Source organism: Macaca fascicularis, chromosome 7 (assembly GCF_037993035.2).
Source record: "Macaca fascicularis isolate 582-1 chromosome 7, T2T-MFA8v1.1".
In the NCBI taxonomy this organism is placed as follows: Eukaryota; Metazoa; Chordata; class Mammalia; order Primates; family Cercopithecidae; genus Macaca; species Macaca fascicularis.
The window spans coordinates 50839590-50863025 of record NC_088381.1 but is presented as its reverse complement, the minus strand read 5'-3'; the positions used below and the strand labels follow the sequence as shown (position 1 = coordinate 50863025).

At 53.8% G+C, this 23436-nt stretch overlaps 1 protein-coding gene and 1 long non-coding RNA gene across 2 annotated transcripts in view; one reads left to right on the top strand and one right to left on the bottom strand.

The window, feature by feature from the left end:
- Window positions 1-14749, bottom strand: part of LOXL1 (lysyl oxidase like 1) — a 25605-nt gene extending 10856 nt beyond the window's left edge. Inside the window, exon 1 of the mRNA XM_005560003.4 lies at window positions 13320-14749. Coding sequence (XP_005560060.4) covers window positions 13320-14427 — 1108 coding nt within the window. The 5' untranslated portion in view covers window positions 14428-14749. The remainder of the gene's footprint in view (window positions 1-13319) is intronic.
- LOC107130250 (uncharacterized) lies at window positions 13243-23436 on the top strand. Its single transcript, XR_001492146.4, has 2 exons — window positions 13243-13428; window positions 21712-23436. It is a non-coding gene; the product is annotated as an uncharacterized lncRNA (long non-coding RNA).

Sequence of the window (23436 nt, the reverse complement as noted above, 5' to 3'; positions counted from 1 at the left end):
ACCTACTTGGAATGAAGAGGAAGCTTGGAGTGCAAGGGTGGGTGAGGATGAGGTGGCTCCTGGCTGGTGGGGGACTTCTTGGCCAGCCTAGGCCCTGTTACTTGAGCCCCTAGGAATGTTTGCAGTCATTTCCCAAGGGACCCATAGGCCCTCAAGCCAGCTGGGAGCTGGTTCTCACTCTCTGGACCCTGGAAGCCTCTGGGGGAGGGGTGAGGACTGGGGATGGGCCCCGTCCCCATCAGCCAGTGCCTTTCCCTCAGCTGTGTATAGGGTGGGGTAGCTGGGCCTTTAAGACTCAGGAGACCCAGCATTTGACATCAGACAGCTTGCTGCCCCCACCCCAGGCCCAGTTTCAAGAAATACTGCACAGATGGCTCCACAAAGCTTTTCTTGCCTGACCCTTCCTCTCTAGGCTATTTCATGAGCTGGCTACGCAACCCCGGGAAGTTGGAGGAGTGGGGAGGAAGAGGCCAGGTGGGGCCAGTGAGGGCCAGTGCTGTTCCTGGCCTCTCCCAGCCCTGACTATGTACACACACTGAGCCCTGTGCCTGATCACAGTCTGCGCCCTGACCTTGGTCACAGACTGACCTCTGATCCTGGTCACATTAAGCCCTGACCTTGGTCACACACTGAACCCTGGCCCTGGGCACACCCTGAGCCTTGATCACACACCAAGCCCTGTTCCTGACCACAGTCTGAGCCCCGATGCTGGTCACACACTGAACCCTGATCCTGGTCACAGACTGGGCCCTGATCCTGGTCACAGACCAAGGTCTGATGCCTATCAGCAATTCTGAATCTCAGGCTCATTTCTGTTTGTCCCCTGATGATGGGCGAAAGCTCTTCAGCTAAAGAAAAAAAAAAAAAAAAAAAAAAAAAACCTTAAAAAAGGAATTGCTGTGATATCATCAAGCCTTTTGATTAAAACTGAGTGGGGTAGGGTTATAAGTGTCAGAGGTATGGAGAAGGGGCATTTGTAGAGTACTGCATGTGGAGATTTGGAAGAGAGGCTGAGGACAAACAGCTTGGGGCTGCTGGTCACAATCTGAGCCTTGACCCTCCCACAGATTATCATCTTCTTCCTCTTATTGTTGAGGAATCTCATGCTCAGGCAAGGGCCTCTTCCTGTGGGAAGTCTCCCCTGATTGTAATGATATCTCAGGCTGCACACACTTCTCCTCTCTCACTACCCCATTTGTATTGATCTACACTTAGATTTCACCATACTAACCTGTGTGTGTCTCCTCCCTTCCAGACGGGGTTCTATGGGCAGGGCCTGAGTCCTACTTGCCCTCAGTGGAGCAACTTTTGTTTTAGGGGTGACTGACTGGCCCAAAGCCCCTCAGGCTCTGTCAGGAGAGCCTCTTTAATGACTGTTCCAGGCAATCCGAAGTGTGTTCCATGTCCTGCCCCCAAGACACCAAGGCACACAATGTCTTTGGAAGCACTGGAGGAAACTGAGGCTCAGGCCCATAAATCTGCGCAGGGTCACACAGGGAGCCAGGGTACCCCAGGAGGGGATCCTAGGTCTCCTTGCCCTCCCAGGACTCCTCCTGTCACTCTTTATAAAAATAAACTTTTTTGAGCTATAATTTATACACAGTGAAATGCACAGATTTTAGGTGTACAGTTTGATAAGTTCTAACAAATGTAGAAAGCCGTGTAGCTTCCACCACAATCAAGCTGTGGATTGTTTCCATTACCCTCTGGTACCTTCCCTGTAAGTCCCCGCCCCGCCTCCACCACCCCAGGCAGCCACTGCACTGCTTCTAATCACTGTAGATTAGTTATGCCTTTTCTAGAACTTAAATGGAATCACTCTCACCATTATTTTGTAATTTTCTTTGTTCTACATCTCTAACCATCACCGGGGCCTCCTGTACTCCCCCAGTGGCCTCCTCTCTGTGCTCTACTCTGTCACACCCTCATGGCCGTGGGGGTGACACAAGAGGCAGCAGCTTGGGGAAGCTGCTGGAAAGGAGTAGCCTCAGGAGTTCAGGCCAGGCCCCCCCGCCTCACCCTCAGGATCCTTGCCGAGGTCCCAGAGAACAGCAGACCCCCTCCCACGGCTGGTATGTTTTTCCAGGAAGGAACAATGCCTCCTTCTCTGGACAGCTCTCCCAGGGGACATTTCGTCAGCAGTCAGGCCTGTAGGCTTGGGCTCTTGGCCCCTCTGCAGGGCTTGGGGCTGGGGGCTTATGTGAGGTTGGAAGGGGATAAGGAGGGGTTGATTGAGTTGGGGGCTGGTGGACACGCTCAGTGTAGGAGTAGGGAGGCTGGTCTGCAATTTCTGGCTTGTAAGGTACAATAGGCCCTCCAAGCAGAGTGGCCAATGTTGGGTGAAGTCCAGTTACTCTCAGACTGTGTGATCAGCCCTCACCTCAAAAAGTATGCATTTTAAAGGAAGATCCTGGACTTGGTGAAGGTACACATTCAGCTCCCCATGCCACCTCCACCTTTTCTTTTTTCTTTGAGACAGGGTCTTGCTCTGTTGTCCAGGCTGGAATGCAGTGGCATGAACTTGGCTAACTGCAGCCTCGATCTTCTGGACTCAAGTGATCCTCCTGCCTCAGCCTCCCAAAGTCCTGGGATTGCAGGCGTGAACCACTGCACCCAGCCAAATGAGGTCTTTTTGCTTACTCCAAATACAGGGGAAACCATCAGCCCAGGCTGGAGTGCAGTGGCACGATCTCGGCTCACTGCAACATCCGCTTCCTGGGTTCAAGCGATCCTTCCATCTCAGCTTCCCAAGTAGCTAGGACCATGCGCATGCCACCATGCCTGGCTAATTTTTGTATTTTCAAGCAATTCTCCTGCCTCAGCCTCCCGAGTAGCTGGCATTACAGGTGTGTGCCACCACGCCTGGCTAAATTTTGTATTTTTAGTAGAGATGAGGTTTCCCCATGTTGGACAGGCTGGTCTCGAACTCCTGATCTCAAGTGTTCCACCGGCCTCGGCCTCCCAAAGTGCTGGGATTACAGGTGTGAGTGACCGTGCCCGGCCAGCCTCCTGTTTTAGACCCCCAGGTTGCCTCTGACTCGCTCCACAAACATGCTACAGTGAATGGCTGTACATTCCCCTCCTGGGCCTAAAGATACACATCCAGCTCCCTGGGTCACCTACAGCCCTGCTCGGTCTTCTCCCAAGCCCCCAGCACCACTGGTCGGGGGTAGGCTGGGGCGGGCCTCACCATCCAAAGACTGGGTGGATGGGCTTGCTCAGACTGCCCAAGGAAACCCTGGCCGCCATCCATTTCTTCCTCCCAGGAGGGAGACAGGAGCCTGGGGTCTTACCCTACTGTGTTATAGGCCTGTGTGGCCTTGGGTTGACCCAGCCCCACTTCAGAATTCATTGTCTCCATTCTTCCACTTCTAATTGTCCTCCACCTGACTCGGGGCCTGAGGCCCTGTGCTGGCCTCTGTGGGCGTTCTTCCTTGGATGCAGGCTGCACAGAGCCTGGGCCAGGATGGCAGGGATGCTGAGTCACAGGGTGGCGAAGACCCTTGAGATGGCCAAAGCCAGGCTGCTTGGCTGGGGAGGAGCTGGGTGCAAGGAAATAGGGTCCCGGGGCCATTCATTTCACAGGGAGACAGCCAGCCACTGGTGTGGGGTAAGCCTTTTAGCTATAGCAGCCCCTTCAACCCTCCAGGGCAGTGAAGACATGTCCTGGCTCCGCCCCTGGAGCTTCCTCCGTGGGAGTGTGCAGGGGCACAGTAGGAGGAACCTGTCATACTGACTCTTGGGGCCCGTGTGCTTGGGACAAGCCCACCCTGTCCTCCTGCTCAACGCTGGGTCTGGAGCTGCTGATGTCTCCTGTGCCAGCCCTCGGGAACCGGGGACAAAGACCATCTGCCCCTTCCCTGGTGGGATGCAGCTGGGGCCTTCTCAGGGGTGAGGCTCCAGGGGCGAGTTCACTGTCTTGTCCGGTCTCCCCAGCCACCTTTCTGAGGCTCACTTTCTCCATCTGGACGATGAGGGAGACTGAACTAGCTGGCCCTTGAACACAGGTTGGATGGATCGATAAACACTTGGAGATTAAAATACTTTTTAGGAGCTCTTCAGTTCATTCCCCAGCCTTGGGCAAGAGCCCGAGACCTCTCACAACCCCTACAGACGATACTTTAGCAGTCAGGAAATTCTCCCACCGTCTGACCTAAATCCTTCCTGCTTCATTAGAAATCTGTTCCCTCCTGCCCAACGGTTCCTGGAGGCTGCCCAGTGCTGAGGGCCCTGTGGCTGCCTTCCCATTGCTCGTCCACACCTCACCTGTTTCCCTCTTGGCTTCCTTTTTTTTGTGGTTCAGTAAACCTTGTTTCTGAAATCTTTCCTCTCCAAGCCTCCTGCTCATGAGGGGCAGATGATGGAAAGTGGAACGCAAAAGAGCCCTAATCTGTTGAGCCCAGGGCTGGAGGATAAACAAAGTCCAGCAGGAACTGGTCAGTTGCTTGTGAAATATGTGCTGAGAGGGATGTTTTGGCTAGCACGGCCAGACTCCAGAGGAGCCCCTAGGTGGGGGAGAAGCAGAAAGCTCTGCAGAGCAGCGCCTTGAATAAAGATGAGCCAGAGAGGCCTCCAGGGCGGGAGCTGGCTGCCCGATTCCCTAGGAAATGATTATCTCATAATCAGGAAATTAACTTGTCAGCACCGGCCTGGTGGTGCCACACCTACTTGGTGAGCAGGCAGGCAAGGTGGTTGCAGATTCCACTTTGCCCCATAATGAAGGTGTAATCCCAGCTCAAGCCTGAGAGCTAGGACAGCCATCAAGCCAGGCCCAGAGTCTTCAATGGCTCCCCATTGCCCACAGAATCAAACCCAGAAGTCTTAGAGTGGCAAACCACAGGAGTCTGTGGTTTGGCCTTACCTAGCCTTCCAGAACTCTTAACCCTCAGGATCAGTAGGCAGGTCTCTAGCAGCATACCCCAACCTTTCTACCCGCTGATCCCATGGTGCCCTTGTCCTGGAATTCCCAGCTATGCATGTGTGTGCGTGCACGCACACACAGACACAGACACACACACACACCAGCTCTACCTATGCAGGGGTGCACAGTCTTTAGCTCCAAAGCCCACCTTGTCAGACCTGACCTCCCCTCCACCACCCTGCACCGTTTTACAGCACTCGTCTGTCCACCCCACTGATGGGGAGAGACAGCTAGCAGCAGAAGGGCCTGACTCACAGAAGGGATTTGTAAGTGTGTGCTTGATTGCACCAGCTGCCCAGGAGGCAGGCTGGGCTAAGGGGGAGGCAGACGACACTACCCACTGGAGAGGTCAGCTCCCTGCCCAGAGGCCAAGCCTCTGCTGCCTCTCTGCACACCTAATGCACATTTCTTCCCAGCGTGAACCCAACCCCTGCCCTTGCAGTCCTCCTCGCCCTTGCAAGCCCTGCCTGGTGCCCCCATCCCACCTCTAGGAGCTTCCCCTGATGCTTCGGTTACTCCAGGGGTTCCCTCTCTGCCCTCTCAGGCCCTGCAGAGTGACTTGAAATTTTTATATTTCTTACAAAACTTACTCTGCCCATAGCCTTCCCATCTCAGCTCAAGGCAATTGCATCCTTCCAGCCACACCAGCCATAAACCACTGTGTGATCCCTGACACCTCTCTTCCTTTCATAGCCCATATCCAACCCAGCAGGAAATGCCCTCAGCTCTATCTCAAGAACAAACCCTAAAGCTGGCTTCCTCCATTGCCACCACTCTTCCTGGTCTCTGGAACAGCCGCCTCTCAGTTTCCCCGGCTGACTCCCCACTGTCCACTCCTGGCGCAGCAGTCAGGGGCCCTGTTTAGCAGAAACCCATGTTTCTGCTCAGCTCAAACTCTGAGGAAGAGGATGCACAGAAAACAAAAGGCAAACCCGTCACAATGGCCGACAAGCTCCCCATGGCCTGGACCCCATTACCTCTCTGACCTGTCCCCCGTTATACCTCCATTTCCACTCCACTCTGTTCTAACCACACTGGAGCATACCTGAAAAGCCCAGAGAACTCCTGCCTCAGGGCCTTGCACTGACTGTCTTCCTATCTGGAATGCTCTTCCTGCAGACAGCTGCATGGTTCACTCATATGCCTCAAGTCTTTGCTCAAATGTCACCTTCATGAGGCCCGACCACCTTTGCAACCTGCCCCTCTCCTATACTCCCGATCTTTCTTATCTCTATTTTTCCACAGCACTTATTACCTTCTACTTTTTTTTACATATTCATTATGTTTATACATGAAAATAGAAGATCCACAAGGGCAAGAATTTTGTCCCTTTCTTTTCACAAATACCCAGCTCTAGAACAGTGCCCAGCATACAGTAAGTTGCTCAATAAATATTTGTTACATGACTATTTCCTCACGAGATGATATCTGCCTTCCGCAGCCAGGCAAGAGCCCATGAGGGCAGGGGTGAGTGGTATTGTCTTTTGCCTGTACTCAGCTTCTGGTGCACGTCTCCCAGGTGCACAGCAGATGCTGGGAGCTGGCAAAGACAGACGTGGGCTTGGGCCACTCTGCACCCCAGGTGTCTGTTTTCTTACTGCCAGGCTGAGACGTCAGTGAGGCTAGGGAGGGGTCTGAGGTGCCCCCTGAAATTCTCCATGCCCAGCTCAGGGCCTAGCACCTGTATGCCCTTGGCAAGTGCGTGAGCCAATGCCCACACTCCATAAAGGGTCTGGTGGCATTGCCTGTGTGAGCACAGACTTCATTGTCAAGCCGAGTCTGGAATTGATTCCCAAAGTCCTTTCTTTTGCAAAAGGATTTGCTTCGGGTTTGGAAAACCTGTGGTTCCAACTGGCCCACAAGCAGGGGGAAGGTTGGGTTGTCTCCTGAGGTTTGGATGGCAAAGGCCTCTGGGGCCTCGCTTTCCCATCCTGTGTCTCTTCCTGCTTTGGCATTCTGAGACCCCTCTCCCCATTTCCAGGTGGTACTGCAATGCCCAGTTTCTGGGTGCTCATCAGCAAGAGGGAGAAGGACCCAGACCCAACCCATGCCCTGTGATCATGAGTTCAGACGAAAAGAAGGCCCTTGGTCCAGCTGCCTGTGGAAATGAGGTGGCTAGGTCAGGGCCAGGGGAGGGGGCAAGTCCAAACCTCTCTCTCCAGCGTCGCAACCCTGACTGCTCTTCTGTAGGAATGCAGGGCACAGCAATTGGAAGCAGGTGTGGGCCACCTGGGTGGACCCCAGCTCCCTCCCTGCCCCTTTCCTCTCCTGCCCATGTCAGCCACTGTCCTGGGAAGTCTTCCATGTGTTTCCAGCTTAGAAAGGAGGTAGAATGGACTCAGGAGCTACTCAGGAGCTGCTGGAGAGGGGTACCCCTTCTGAGACCAGAGGATGCTGCAGTGGGGCCCCTGAGGTTAGGAGGAAGGAGAGAGGACAAAAAGCCAGAACTCCCAGGTCAAGTCTAGCAGTAGCCTAGGGCCCATAAAGGCACTAATGGCTCCCAACCCAGCTCTGCCACCATCCACAGCAACTCTGTGGGGCCTGCAAACTTGAGGCGAAAACCCAAATTTTGTTTTTTTCAGGTGTTCACACCTCAGGGGAACAGTGAACACAGAGACAGGTGACACAGAACATAAAACACCCTTCCCTAAGAGACAGAACAGAGGCCGGGCCCACTGGAGTGGACAGTCAGCCTAGGTCTAAGCTTGACCACTCATTAACCCTGAGACCTTGGGTAAGTTATTTAATTTCTCCAAGCCTCAGTTTCCTCATCTATAAAATGGAGATGATAGTACTATTAATCTCACAAGGCTGTTGTGGGAATTAAATGAGAAAAATAAAATGCTTAGCATAGTGTCTGTTCAATAAATATCAGATATTCTTACTCTTAGTATTGAAAACAGGAGCTGTCTCTTCTTGCAGGGATGGTCCGGTTTGAGACCAGGGGAGACAGAAGGTGTCTTGCAAGTGGCTGATAAGAGAGGAGACAGGAAGTCTGCCTGGGATGAGGCTGCTTAGGACTCTACTTGTTTGTTCAGACACTGATGACTCTCAAAGGAGAAACAGGGAGGCAGGAGGAGGGCCCAGAACCCTCCGATTCCACAGCTTGTCTGATCCAACACAGCTTTCTAAGCCTGAAGACTCTTTTTCTTTCTGAAGGAACAATCTGAGACAACTTCCGGGAAGGAAGGAGGGATGCTGATCTGTGATTCTGCCTCCAGGGCAAGTCGCTTAACCTCTCAGGGCCTCAGTTTGCTCATCTGCAAAATGGGGATAACAATCCCACGGTTGTTACAAGAATAAGTGATGCTTTTTTTTTTTTTTTTTTTTTTTTTTTTTTTAAGAGAGAGAATCTCACTCTGTCACCCAGGCTGGAGTGCAGTGGCACGATCTCAGCTCACTGCAAGCTCCGCCTCCCGGGTTCACGCCATTCTCCTGCCTTAGCCTCCCGAGTAGCTGGGACTACAGGTGCCCGCCACCATGCCCAGTTAATTTTTGTACTTTTAGTAGAGACGGGGTTTCACCGTGTTAGCCAGGATGGTCTTGATCTCCTGACCTCGTGATCTGCCCACCTCGGCCTCCTGAAGTGCTGGGATTACAGGCGTGAGCCACCGCGCCTGGTCGAGGCTTAAGTGACTCTAACTGCAAAGCTCCAAGAACAGCGTCCGGCACTTAGTATGCACTATATGAGTGTTTGTTACACAAACATTCTGGAATCAGCAATGACCATGACCAGGCTACACCCTAACACCACACTGGGGAGAGACTCTGCTTCCAAAGTCTTTCACACTCACTGTCCCATCTCACCCTGTCACAACCAGTGCCCAGAATCTAGCAGGCAAATATCTGTTGAATGAATGAATGACCAAATGAATGAGTGAACAAATGAGGTGTACAAGATAAGCAGTAATACACAACAATTTTTAAAAAATGCATGGTTGTTAAGAACTCAAGATAGGGAGTCACACAGACTCCAATACTGGTTCCACTACTAAAAGCCAGCAAGTGAGCTTGTCACCTTATCTGTAAGATGGGACAAAAAACAGTACCTGGCTAGGACCTGGGAATTAAAGGAGATGATGTGTAATGCACTCAGCAAATGCAAGCATATTCTTCCTCTGGATGCAGATGGGGGAGGTGAGGACCATGAGGCAAAGCTGGCAGAGGGTCTATGCTCACGCCCTGCCCCGCCCACAGGCTGAACATGGCATCCTCCTGGGTCATCTCACTGTGATGCATCAGTTTGAATTCAAGCTCGGCTGTACCCTTCTGTGCCACCTCCCTAGGCCTCAGTTTTCTCATCTACACCAGGAGCACCATAACCTGCACCTCATTAGGAGGTTGTGAGGATGAATGAAACTGCACATTGGAGTCACTAACCCCAGGAAGTGGTCTTCCGCAAATGGCCAAGTTGGCACTATTATCCCTGCCTCTGGGCTCTAACTCTAGAAGCTTGTTGGGTAAAGCCTGCTTTGGTCCTTCCCTGCATCTACTCCAAACTCTGCAGGGGAACGTGAGTGATCTGGAGGGCAGAAGAGGGCAGGCAACCTGTGGAGGTGGGGTGGAGCAGGCCCAGGTGAGCTAGGGGCTCAGGCAGGAGGGGTGGTAGCAGGCAGTCAGGGCTGCTCTCAGGGACTGAGGGTCCAGACAGGTCTGGCCTCTTGGGTGCAGGAGGCTGGACAGAGAAGGGGGTACCCTAGAAACACCCTTGCATGTGTCTAGGGAAGTGTAACATCTAGGCCCACGAGCAGCATGGTCCGATGGGGGCTATGGAGGCTTGAGAAAAGGAGGAAGAAAGGACAGGAAGGGGGTGCCTCTAGCTCTGAAGTGCTAGGCTGAGACACTAGATTTTGTCCTAAAGGCCCTGAGGAGCTACAGAATCTTCTTGAGCAGAGGAGTAACCTGGTCAGACTGCAGGGGTTTATCTGCCCACATGTAGGATAGACTGGAGACAGAGAGACTGGGAGCAAGGGACCAGGGAGGAGGCAGCTGCAGTTCCCTCCTGGCCTCTGATTGGCCATGTGAGGTCAGGGATAGAGGACACATGCCAGGCAAGGCTAGCACAGCCATCCGAGATGCCCTGGGAGGATGCCCAGGGCAGCCTGTTCCATGTTCCTTTCACAGGATTGCCAGAACCGGTGAGTCAGGCGGGGGGTGGGAGGGTAAGGCCTTGGGAGGGGAGCTTTGGTCTTCTGGGGCTGCAGGGCTTCTTATGTGGCACTAAGACCCCCAGCTCAGACAAGCTGAAACTCCAGGGAGGCAGGAGCTGAGGCAAGGATCCCAGGAGAGGAGGGCCTGGTTGGTGGTAGAGGGAGAGGTCACATCAAGGGAGCCGACACAGTGCAGGGGACCCAGCTGGGCCTGGGAAGTGGCTGGCCACCCTCCAGGCCTCTCTTCAAGGATTTGCTATGAGAGCCAGGCAAAGTATGTGACCCCCTCCGGGCCTGTTTCCCCTAGTTTCTTTTCAGTTTCGTGTTTCAGAATTGGTGAGAATGGTACTGCAGGAAGCAGTACCAGTGCCCAGGGCAGGAAGAAAGAGGGCACAGGTACCTGAGGAAGAAACTGGACTTGGGACAGGCGCTTGGAAACCACCCACCCATGGAGGGAGGTGGGTGGTGCTCACATGTGCTTGGTGTTGTGAGGACACGTCCACGCCCACACACACGCTCAGGCTGCCAGCGCCCAGCCTCAGACCCCTGGGTGTGTGGCCAGGAGGAATGAAGTCAGTCTCGGAGAATCTGCCTTGGGCTCCCACACCAGGCCTGGGGGTCTGATCTCAAGTACAAGGCTTGGCCTTCCTTGGGCTGGGATTTTCCACGGTCTGGCCTAGCAGGGTGGGGAGGGAGGAACCAATGATGGGAGAGACTACTGCTCCCTCTCTGGCCTCTTTGTGAGCCCTAAACTAGCCTGCAACCCCCTCCCCAGCAAAAAACACACTCCCACCCCACACCCTCAATGATTAGGGGAAGGGACACCTGGATGGTGCTGACGACCATCCCTTGCAGCAATGCTTAGACACTGCCTCCTCTGGAAGTCTCCCTGAGCCATAGCCCCTGACTGGGAGGGCCCTCCTCTGGGCTCCCAAAGCCCCTGGCCCCACCAATGCTTGCCTAATTACAGCACTGAGATGCCGCTCCTGCTAGACTCCCCCAGGGAAGGGCCTGGACTTGATGCATGTGAGCACACTCAGCTTGGCACCTAGGATGCTGCCTTCAGGGGAGAAATGTTTCCGACCCAAAATGAACTGTGGGGCTCAGGGGTAGTGGCCAGAGGTCTGCTAAGCACCAAGCACCCCCACTTCAGACATGGCCTTGCCCTGTCCCATTCCCCTCTCAACCAACTGGCTTCCTTAAGAACTAACAGCCCAAAGAGAGGCCCTAGAAAACCCACTGACTTGGTGCCCAGATGCCAAGTCCCAGGCCTGCCTCTGCCAGTATTGTGGCATTTGAGGGCTCAGTTTTCTCTGCCCAGAGGTGGGGCCCATCAGGCTGAGCCTCATGCTGAGGTCTTGCATTCTAAGAAAAGCCACTGCAAAAGCTCAGCACCCTCTAGGTAAAACATCCTGTCTTCCAAGGGGCCCTAGAGCAGCTGATGCATGGCTATAACGTGCCCTTCTGCAGGGATGCTGCAAGTACCTGATAAGGACCAGAGCAGGTGGATGCATCCTGCATCACACCACAGAAGGACCTGCCATCTGATTTTTCCTGAGCTCCTGCAGGTTCTTAAAGTGGAATTCAGCACACAACTCAAATGAGTCCCCTTGGATGTGACGGAGTGAGTGTTCCCAGTGGAGACACTCCTCTCGCCTAGTCTTGGCCTCCAGCAGTACCCAGGGAGACAGGCACCCCATGAGCAGCAGCCCCTTCCTGAGGTCAGCTTGGCTGGAGACAAGGCATCATCCCTCTGCTGACAGAGGCTGAGGAGGAGGCTGGGGTCCTAGCACCTATGCTCTGGGGCACTGTAGGGCTCAGCCCTTACTTGGTGGGCCAGGCACAGCAACCTCAATGGGGAGCAGAGGATTACGGGTAGAGGGAACTGACGACAGCTTGAAAGAGGCAAGGCAGGGTGGGACTGCATAAGTACCAGGCACCGACCAGAAAACCTTGACCCAAAGGCTGTCTGTATGGAGGGGGTAGCAGGGCGGGGGATTCTAGGACAGCAGAGAATGGATGATGGCCATCCGCACTAGCCAGACCCACCCGTCGGCCCTTGTCACAGTAGCCCTGACTGGTAACAGCATGGGTGGAAGCTGCCTCTCCAGTGTGTCCTCATGCGCAGAGGGCTTGGGCCTTCCCAAGAGGAGGACGTATCTTCACCCGCTGAAAAGCCAGAGGGAGCCCGTCCACAGCTGGGGCTCTCCCCCAGGACCAGGACCAGGGTGAGGGGAATGAGGCCAGCGAGGTGTTTTGTTTTTTTCTTTTTTTGCTTGGGGTGCAAAATTTTAGGGGGTGCCAAAAAAACTCAGTAATGGAGATAAGTAATATTTAACCCAATAGTTTTTAAAATAAAAATTAATGCAAAAAGATCTGTAATGAACAAAATATCCAAATTTCAAATTAAGACAAGATCCGTGTTGCTGACTTTTCAGTTTGCCTCAGGCTCCAATATGGCTTGGCATACCACTATTACTGACTCTATTTAAAATTTGGATATATCGTTTATCACAGGGTTGTTGTTGTTGTTGTTTTGCATTAATTTTGACTTTAAAAAATACATCTCAATATTACTCATCTCAACTACTGTGTTTTTTGGTAGCCTCTGAAATTCTGCATCCAGGCCAGTGCCTGAGTGGTCTGTCTTGCCCCAGCCTTGCAGACTCCCCCGAGGAAGTCTGGACTGCCGCCTGGAGCACAGGCTCCCCTCTAACCTCCTGCGCACTCAGGCCAAGCTCACACATGCCCAGTGATGGGCAACCTGCCACACCTCCAGGGGCATCCCTTAAGGCCTTTCTGGCCCTGAAGACTCAGGTTTCTGATGCTCCTTGCCTCACCCTGTAAGCTGGCATAGGACATCTCTAAGGGGAGAAGGAGATGCCCTCACTGAAATGAGGGAGAAGCTGGATGAGGGGTTTCTTCCTTTTGTCCTCAGATGACCCAAGCCAGGTGCAGAAGGCACACCTCCTCCCAAAGCTCGGCTAGTCCCTCCACCAAAGCCAGAATCAGAGCCCACACCTGCCTGGCCAAACCCTGGCACTGATGATGCCTGGGTTCGGGTTAAGCTGGGAGGTGAGGTGCCAGGGGGGCTGTTGGCTGGGTCGGGGGAGGTCGGCAGGGGGCGCTGCTCCGTGCTTAGCAGCTCAGGGGAGGCCTCCGGGAAGTTCTGAGGGGCCCGGCGCCCGGAGCAGTTTCGCGCGGCCAGGGGCACGCGCGGCCGGAGGGGCGTCGGGGGCGGTACTCACCGCGGCCGTTCTGGTTGGGCCGGTACACGCTGCCCACGCTGAGGCGGCCCTGCTGCGCGCCGTTCCGCTCCCCACCCAACGGGGGCGCGTCGGAGCTGCGCACCGGCAGGTAGGGCGGCTCCAGCGCGCGAGGTGGCCCGTACGCCTCGGGCGGCGGGTTGGCGTAGGGCGGGTACCAGCCCAGGCGCGGGTCTCCGCCGTAGGCCTGCGGCGCCTCGGGACCGGGGTCGGGGTAGGCCTGCTCGAAGCCGGTGGTGCCCTCGCTGTACAGGCTGTGCGAGTAGCGGCGGTCCAGGCCGTCGGGGGGCGGTGGCGGCGGCGGCGGCGGCACATAGGGCCTCTCGGGTGCTGGGTAGAAGCCCTGCGGCGGGTACTCCGGCAGCTCCTCGCCGCCGCCGTACTCCTCGTAGCGCGCCCGGGGCTGGTAGGGGTAGATGACTCCCGCGGAGGCCACGGCCGCCGCCCCCGCGCCCATGCCGCCGCCCGCGGGCCGGTAGTACACGAAACCCTGGTCGTAGGTCCGCGACGCGGGGTCGTAGTTCTCGTACTGGCTGACGAAGGGCGCCTGCGGGTAGGGGAACTGCTGCGGATAGGAGGGCGGCTGGCGGTAGGCGCTGGCGAAGGCCGAAGCCGAGACCGAGGAGGCGGAGCCCCCGTGCCGTTGCTGGGAGACGGAGGTGCGGGCCCGGGCCATGCCCGTGCTGTCCCCGACGGCCACCTCGCGCCAGTTGTCGGGCACCTGGCCGAAGCCAAATGGGTGCCGCGCCTGGCCGCGCACGGTGTCCGAGCCCACGCGCCCCGGCAGGGGCAGGGACGGCGCCTGCCGACGCCGGGGGCTCCCGTGGCTGCGTCGCTGCTGGGCCTGGGGCGCGCCGGCCAGCAGCACCCGGGAGCTACTCTCGGAGCGCTGAGGCCCGGCCGGCACGTACTCTGAACCCGAGTTGAGCAAGCTGTACACCTGCCCGTTGTTCTCCCACTGGATCAGCTGCCGCCAGCGCCCGGGGTCCGAGCCCTGCCCGGGCTGCGCCTGCTGCCCGTGCACCATCACGCACAGGCAGGCGCCCCACACCAGGGCCCCCAGCTGCTGGCTGCTTCGGGCCAGAGCCATGGTGACCCCTCTGCAGAGGCCTGGTGGACAGAGAGGCTCTCAGGAGTGGCCCCCTGGGCGTGCTTCTCTTCCCACGGCCTCGAGGACAGGAAGGCTCCTTGCTTGCCCCAGCTCTAGCTTTGTCCATGCTGGCCTTGTCCCGAGCGGGACGGCTCCTCCGATGACAGCATTTCGAGGCCAAGGGGTCAGGGCAGGGCAGGGGCGGTGCCCAGGGCTGCACGAGGCTCTCCGCAGGGCACCGGGCGGGCAGGACCGCCTGTGGGCCTTACATGGCCAGCCCCGCACTGGCTGGCCGCTCGGCTGGCGCTTTCCCACTCTGAATGAATAAGCAACAGGCTGGGAGCGTCGGGAGGCTTCGGCCTCTTGGTCCGCCTGCTGGGGCCTCCTCCGCGGGGCCCTATGGCCCGCCGGCTTTTAGCTATGTGCCGGTCCTACAGCTGCAGTGCTCCCTCCGTCCCTGGAGTTCCCAGCCAAGCCACAGACCTGCCTCTGAGGAAGGGAATCGAGCAGGGAGTAGGAGAGGACCTCTGGGGACTCGGGCCTGGTAAGTGGGGCTCTGGCAGGCAGAACAGGGCTGGAGTGTCAGCACCACCCCGCCCATTCCTCTCTGCTTTGGACACAGCATCCCTGGTCTCCACCTTGCTCACTGCCTTCTCCTTTGGGCTGGAATGGGCCTCTGACTCCTGTCTGCTCCAGCCTCCTCCCAGTACTCCCGAGTTTTCCCTTTTCCTTGTTCCCTAGAGCCAGTGCTAATTAAGAGACACCCTCTTTGTATGTTCCTTCCGCCATTATCCCACACCCTCAATAAGAAAAAAAAAAAAAAAACCACACACCCTCTTTGTTTGTGGGCCTCCTCGGGGAGATGCTGAACAGGGACCACTCTCTAATTCCAGGCCTCAGGTGCACCGCAGCTCTTGGACCTGTGTAGAGAGGCACTGGAGCTGCTGCTTTTCCCTCGTGGCACACCTCAGGGGCTTACTTTCCCAGTCTGAAGAGTGGGGTGTATCCCTCGGCTGAATAGCACTTGTGAGATCCTCGGAGAGGGCAACTTCCCAAACATCACGTATGGTTTCTGTCCTGCATCTCTTGACTCTGCATAGCCCGGGAATAACTTGAGTGTACACATGGATAAAACAAAACCAGGGGCTGTCTTTGATATGGGACAGGGGTCACTGTGAGACAGAGAAGCCTGTAATCATAAAACAACAGAAGGGTGGTTCCGGAGAACTAGCCTGGTCCTGTTGCTGTGTGGCTCAGTCCCTTACTCTATCTGATCCAGCTGCCACATCTCACCAATGGAAGATTAGGCCACTCCTGAGAGTGCTTTGGGTGATTCTCTGTTCCTTCTGGGAATGGCAGGGATAGGAGGCGGTCCCAGAAATTTGAACACTTCACACTCCAAATACTGCTCTTCCGGCCTCCCCTGGGCTGCCTTCTCCAACCGTATTCCTGGGAACCGAAGGGCAGAAATTGCCCTCTTGGGCTTATAAACAAGGTATGAAGGACCTGCCCTTAATTTGGCTCCTGTATATTCCTTCTTATTTTGGAAATGCCTGGAGCCCACCTAGGGAGGAGGTAACTAGAGTGGACATTCTTCGGGAACTGTAGACCTCCCAACCCCATCCTTGCCAGGCAGCATTTGTTCACCCATTGCACTGTTCTTCAGGACTGAGGCTTGGATTCTGGCATGTCTCTACCCTTTAAATGCCCGGAATTCAGCCCAGAGGTCAGGGGCTTCCAATATCTCCTGGCCAGCAACCTGTCAACGCTCACACCTCAGCTCCCTAGCGTGGGGTTTCCATCTCAGACTCCAGACAAGATTCCTCCAAAGAGCCATTGGTGTGACTGACACCAAGCAAGATGCTGAGGCAGGACTCACTAAGGGCCGGGACCTGGAGGGTTAAGCCTTCCCTCCCTCCTGCTTGCCCCCTGCAGTGTTGGCCTCAGCTGCTTGGAATCCCTGGGGTCCTGTAGAGCCCTCCCGCCAGCCAGATGGGCAGCTGCGGCAGCAGAGGAGGGGGAGAAGTGGAAACAGGCCTCAGGGTACCCCTAGGCAGGGAGGGAAGGGAAGAGGAGTGGAGGGAGGATAGAGGATGACTGTGAGGAAGGGAACTCAGTTGCCCTAAAATGAAGGCAGAACCCCTCGCCTTGATTCAGACAGCAGAGTAGGGACTGCCTCAAGGCTTTGGGTGTGGGGGGATCAGGGCACAGGCCATTCCACTCAGCGGGCCTCGGAGCCAGCTCTTGGCGTGAAACCTTACCCGATGCTGGCTCCTGCTCCTCTCTCTTTTTTCTTAATAAGGTCGAATCAGAGTGAGTCAGAGGAGCCAAGTTTCCTGTTAGGCTCTATTTGAATAAACTCTGCTCTGAACATAGCTTGGGCCTCTGCACAGACTTCCCTGGCCAGGACGGCGCTCCTGCCAGCCATCCCTGCTGAGATGGAGACCCAGGATCCACACCATGACTTAAGCGGGGGACCTGGCCTGGCCCAGCCACTCCCCAGGGAAGGTTTTTAAGCTCTCAGAGCTTCAGAGTCCCGTCTGTGACCTGGGGGTAATCATACCTTTCTTGTGGCATATTTGGGAGGATGGAATGAGAGGATTTTGAAAAGTTCCCAGCACAGAGCCAGACATGTGGCCACTATTTTCTTTCTTTCCTCTTGACTTGTGAGAGAAGGGAGGGGTGTATCTCTTGGGGTTGACCCCCATTCCCACTTCCTCTGTCTTTCCTGTTTTTATCTGTCTTCAGCATCTTTCCTTGCCCAGGGTGAACCTTGTGCAGGGGGGCCAGAGGTGGCCCCTCCACCAGAGCTGTCCTCTCCCTTCCTCTCTACTCCCTCCCTCTGACCTCATTCTGCTTGGGTTTAGGTCTCCTGCAGTGGCTGACAGGCCCAGCAGCTCTGTGAGCCCAGGGGAGCCTGCCTACCTTCACCTCTCCTCATGCTGAGCAAGGCCTTGCCTCGGTGGCTGGAGGTGTCCTGGCATCCTTAGGTTGAAACCTTCAGGGTGGGGTCCTAAAAGAGACCTGGGCAGGCTATGGAGGGTGCAGAGCTGGGGTCAAATGAGGGCGTGGACTTAAAGGCTGAGCTGAGCCAGAGCTGTCTGGGGGGAAGGGCAGCTCTCTCTGCCTGTCCCTACAGGCTGGGATTCACACCCACATTTTTAAGACCCAGGCATGTGCTTGAGGCTTGTTGCCAGTTCTTGGCACTAGGAACCAGTGTCAAGGGACCCTCAGAGGGGTGGTGATAGAAGGATGAAAGAGCCTGTTGATCGGGCACAGCTTTATTAAGCCCCTACCGCATGCTCAGCTCTGTGTTGCTGGGGCTCCCACGGAGCAGCCAGGGTCCTGTGACCCTGTCATGGAAGGCCGGGTTCTGGAAAGTCCATGGGGGAGCCAGGAAGCAGCAGGCCTGACCAGCAGCAGGTCTAGGGAGGAGAGAGGGGTCAGGAGCTGTGGGATTCCTCACTTGCTTTGCAGAGGAAAGTACTAGGAGGCCCACTGAGGGTCGGAATTTTCTGTGGTAGTGCGGAAGCCATGAGGGCAGGCCCCGGAGCACCCAAGCCCTCCATCTTCCAGGCTGCACTGTAGATGGGTGTTGGGCAGCACTGGGAATCCAAGACCCAACCCAGGCAGCTGCTGCCTCTGGAAAGTGGGCTGGAGGAAGTGCTGAGTGAGGAGGCTGGGCGAGCTGGCACAGAAAGCGCTGACTCTGCAGGGAGAGGACCACCAAGTGACCACTGCCAGCTGGGCCCCGTGTCTACCCCTCCCCCGCAGCCACATCTGGTGCAACGGTGGGGCGGGGGACCCAGTCCCCAGGGCCGAGGCAGCTGAGGAAGGGGCCTGAGGAGGGGGCCAGAGCCATGGGTTTGGAAGTGTTTCTTCAGGGCTGGAACTCCACTCCGGAAGTGGGGGAGGTGAGGTCAGAGCCTTTTCGAGGGACTAATGGGGTTGGGGGTGGAAGGAACCCACCCTTCTCTAGGACCCAGGGGAATTCTGTGGCTTTGGCTAGTTCCCAGTCCTTTTTCCTCCCAGCTCTCTGGGCCCCCTCCCCCAGGGCTCCCAGGGGATTGGGAAATAACCAAGCTGATACAGTACTCTGGGCATTCAGGTTGGGTTCTGTGGAGGCGGGAAGCCCCCTCAGCCCCTTAGAGCTTCTCCCCTCTCTGACTTTCACCCCTTCTCAGAGTCTGGGGCAAGCAGGCTCTGTGTGGCCTGCAGAACGGTAACATTCCTGTCTACCTCCACCTCCAGCCCCAACCCCTACCCAACCTGGGGGCCCTGAGCCCAGAGCCAGTAGAGGCAGGGGCCGATTGTTATTGCAGGAATGAGGACCAGCTGGGGAGAGGGATCTTCTCCCAGGGACCTGCCTGCATAGTTGTCTGGGCCTTCTTGGTGGGAGGGCCCTGAGCTGGCATGCCCTGGGGGGAAGAGGGCAACTGTCCCCTGCCCAAGGGAGAGAACTGGCAAAACCAAGCAGGGCGCCAGGCCCTGGGGACACAACCCAGCAGAGGCCTGCAAATCTAGGAGGGAAACTAAGGCAGGAACCACTGGTTCTGACTACTAACGTCCTGACAAGGTAAAGGGAGGGCTTGTGTGCTCTCTCTCCCTCCTTTTCTTTTTGTCTGTATATTTAACTTTCACTGGGATCTCTCTGGGTTTCTCTAGCTTTTTCTTTGTTTGTTTGTTTTTGTTTTTTTAAAAAAGCATAGTCTTGCTCTGTTCCCCAGGCTGGGGTGTAGTGGATTCACAGCAACCTGGAACTCCTGGGCTCAAGCCATCCTCCTGCCTTAGCCTCTGGGACTACAGGTGCACACCACCATGACCGGCTTTCTATCGCTTTTAAATTTTCTGCAGTAACCTCCCTCCATCTTACTCGTTCATTTTCTGTCTGTGGCCAACTGTGTGACTTGCAGCCTCCATCTGTCTCCATCTGTTTCTGTTCCTCCTCAACTCTCTTACACACTCCCTCCCGTCATCTCTATCTGCTGATGCTTCTCCCAATGAACGATTCCTTCATTCATCCACTCACTCACTCACTCACTCACTCACTCACTCACTCACTCAGCATGTTCCCTGGGTATCTGTGGAATACCAGCCCCTGTGCTGACTACAGTTGTCACAGAGAGCAGCCAGACCTGCCAAGTCTCCTGTGGGTGCCCAGGCTGGTGGGGGTGTCATAAGTGATAGTCCTGGGTAGAGGTGAAGACATGGCACTGGCTCTCTGTGGCCTTTGGGAGGCATTTCTATTTCAGTCTCCATGTCTGTCTGTCTGTCCGCCCATTTACCTATCCATCTCTGTCAGTGACTCAGTCCTTGACTCACCTTCATGAGGTGGCTTTTTTTCTGCTTTCTCAGAGCTCATGCAGTTTACTTATTTCCCCCTGGTGGGGGTTGGTAGTGGACCTGGAGAAGGGGAGGTGGTGTAGGTTGAGAGTGGAGGTGGGTGATGGAAGTGACAGAGGCATTCCAACCAGAGGGACTCCATCTTGAATGGGGGACTGGGTAAAATGAGGCTGAGACTTGCTGGGCTGCATTCTCAGGAGGCTAGGCCTTGGTAGTCACAGGATAAAACAGGAGGTCCCAAGATACAGGTCACAGGGACTCCACTGATAAAACAGAATGCAATTAAAATTTTTAAAAAGCCAGCTGGCTGGGCATGGTGGCTCACACCTGTAATCCCAGCACTCTGGGAGGTCGAGACGGGCAGATCACCTGAGGTCAGGAGTTCAAGACCAGCCTGGCCATGGTGAAACCCTGTCTCTACTAAAAATACAAAAAATTAGCCAGGCGTGGTGGTGTGCACCTGTAATCCCAGCTATTTGGGAGGCTGAGGCAGGAGAATCACTTGAACCTGGGAGGCGGAGGTTGCAGTGAGCCAAGATGGCATCACTGCATTTCAGCCTGGGCAACAAGAGCGAAACTCTGTCTCAAAAAGAACAAAACAAAACCCCAAAAACAGCCCAAACCAAGATGGTGGTGATCATGACCTCTGGTTGACCGCACTCCCCATTGTACGCTAATTATAACACATTAGCATGTGAAAAGACACTCCCACCAGTGCATGACAGTTTACAAATGCCATGGCAACATCCGGAAGTTACCCTGTGCGAGCTAAAAGGAAGGGGAACAGGGAAATTGTCAGTTCTGGGAACTCCCTACCTCTTGCCCAGAAAACTCATGAATAATCCACCCTTTCTTTAATATATGATCAAAAGATAATCATAGATGACTGATAATCAGCAGTCATTGGGGCTGTTCTGCTTATGGAGTAGCCATTCATTTACTCCTTCACTTTCTTAATAAACTTGCTTTCACTTTACTCTGTGGACTTGCCCCATATTCTTTCTTGTGTGAGATCTAAGAAGCCTCTCTTGGGGCCTGGATCGGGACCCCTTTCCTGTAACAGAAGGAGCAGGCTCTTGGGGCCAGTGGAGACTAGTTTTGCCCAACTGGGCGCTGGAAAGGAAAGGGCCACAGGGTGATGAAAGAAGAGATACCAGCAATCTCTCCCTTAAGGTTTTTTGTAATATAATTTTAAATCTCAGATTACAAAAGAAATAGGTCAATTATAGGAAATTTAGAATACAGAGTAAAAGAGAAAAAGTAATTCATTCTGTAACCTAGAGAAAAACCATTGTTCTAGGCTCCACACCCCCCCCCACCCATTCATTTAAAAAAACAATTACATCATAGTGTCTATGTCATTTTACAAGCTGCTTTGTTTGTGTGATAGCAGTTGATGAACATTTCCTTGTGTCAAGGTAACTGCTGTTTCAATGTTCATATTGATCACAGGAGCTCCTGCCTGCCTAGATGAAGAGGAGGTCAAGACTTGTGTCCCCCACTCCCCAAGATACCCCCTCTGTTCTGGAGTGGTGATCCCCTCCCCTGTTAGGACCTTGTCTCCCTCAGGACTGGACCTGTATCCTGGACCTGCAGTCAGATTGCCAGTTTCACTTGGAGGTGGAAATGTCAACCCACCGGTTGGAATGGGAAGGTGGGGTGTGAGGTGGGGGAGGACCTTCATTTCTATCTGCTGGAAGGCCAGCCACTTCCTGCATAGCATTTCCTTCCTGCAGTATGGGAAGGACCAGGCTTTCTCAGACCACAGAATCTTGAGAGCCAATTCCACATGGAGCAAGCCGTGGCTACCAGCCTTGAGTCTACGTAACTATGGCCTCATCCCTGACCCAAGAAGCCCGCTCCACAGCCTTATGGTGTCCCCGTAGGGAGAAACACCTGGCAACTTAAATTTTTAAAAATAACTTTTTTTTTTTTTTTGAGATGGAGTCTTGCTGTGTCGCCCAGGCTGGAGTGAAGTGGCGCGATCTCTGCTCACACACAGAAAAGTTCACAAATCCGAAGTGTACCACTTGATGAATGATCCCAATGTGAGCACACCTCTGCATTACCACCTGGATCAAGAAATAGGACATCACAGCAACTGGCAGCTTCCAAGGAGAAGCTCCGGAAAGTTCTGCCTGTATCAGCACCTGGCAGGATGGGAAATGAGTTTTCTTTAACCAGATTTTTAATGACTCACTTATGTGGACAAATCATAACTGAATGAATCACCTCCTTTGTTGATTTTTTTGGGTACTTTATTTGCTATTATAAATGATGCTGTAATAAGCACCCTTGAAGAAATCTGCATATCTGCCTCTGCTGTGTAGCAGGTCACAGTGCCTGGGTTTGGTTCTAGCCCTCATTTGTGAACGTGTGACTCTCCATGCCTTTTTTCTTTCTGTAAGATGGGAATAATGGTAAGAATTTAAATGAGGTAATGTGGAGTGTGTTTAGTTCAGAACCTGGTGCGTACAAGCACTCACTAAGTATCAGTAATTATTAGACCTTTAGATTAATTTATTAGAAGTTGCATTTCTGGTGAAAGGGTTTGAGTGTTTTTAAGGCTTTAGCACAGAATACCCAGCCAGATCCAGAAAGGTGGTTCCCATTTACCTGCCTGAAGTGCCCTCACCCTTACTCATACTGGGTACCGTTTTCTAAAAGAACTTTAAAAATTGGATAGGTTAAAAACAGGCGAATACATTTTTTTAGTTGCATTTTTTTTTTTTGGTTACATGTGAGAGTGAACATGTTGCCTTATGTTTGCTGACCTCCTAAATGGTCTATTTGCTCCGACTTTTGTACCCCAAAGTCTGCTCTCAAGACGGTAGCCAGAATGATCCTTTTGAGACATTTCACTCTTCTGCTTAAAGCTCTGCAATGGTTCTCAGGTTAAAAGCCAAAGTCCTGTTCAAGGTCTCCAGGATCCTCGCCACTTGGTCCCTTGCTCTTTCTGTTCCAGCCACCTTGGCCTTCTGCCCCTCCACCGCACCATGGCAATTTCCCCTGCTCTGTGTGGTCAACTCCCTGAATCTGTTCAAAGCTTTGCTCAAATGTCTCCTTCCTAATGAGACCTCCCCAGCCCCTGAGCTCCCCATGTCTCACTCCTGATCGCCTTACTTAACTCTTCTTTTTTTTTTTTTTTTTTAACCAATAGTACTTGTACCACTGTCTAAAATACTTCATAATTTACTTGTTTATTGTTTGTCTCTCTCCAGTAGAATGTAAGCTCCTTGGGGCAGAGACCTTTGTCTTGTTCACTGCTATGTCCCATGTGTAAACTTGTCCGGCACAGAAGAGGTGCTCGATAAATATTTGTTGAGTGAATGAATGATAAATTTTCTGTTCATATCCTTGACTATTTTCTAATGTAATGTTCATCTTTTTAGTATTGGTTTATAAGGTGTGTATTTAGCACCTTTTCATATATCGCTCTTTGTCACATATTATGCAATTAATTTATCATTTCCATCAATTTTTAAAATACTTTCTTGATGCTTCATTTTTAAGCTGTCAGATTATTAATCTTTTCTTTATTGTCTTGGACTTTATTGTTGCATAACTACTGCCTTCACCAGGAACATATACATTTTCAATTAAATGTGCTTCTGTGATTTTATGATTTCATTTCACTTTTTTATATTAAACTCTATTTTACCTTCA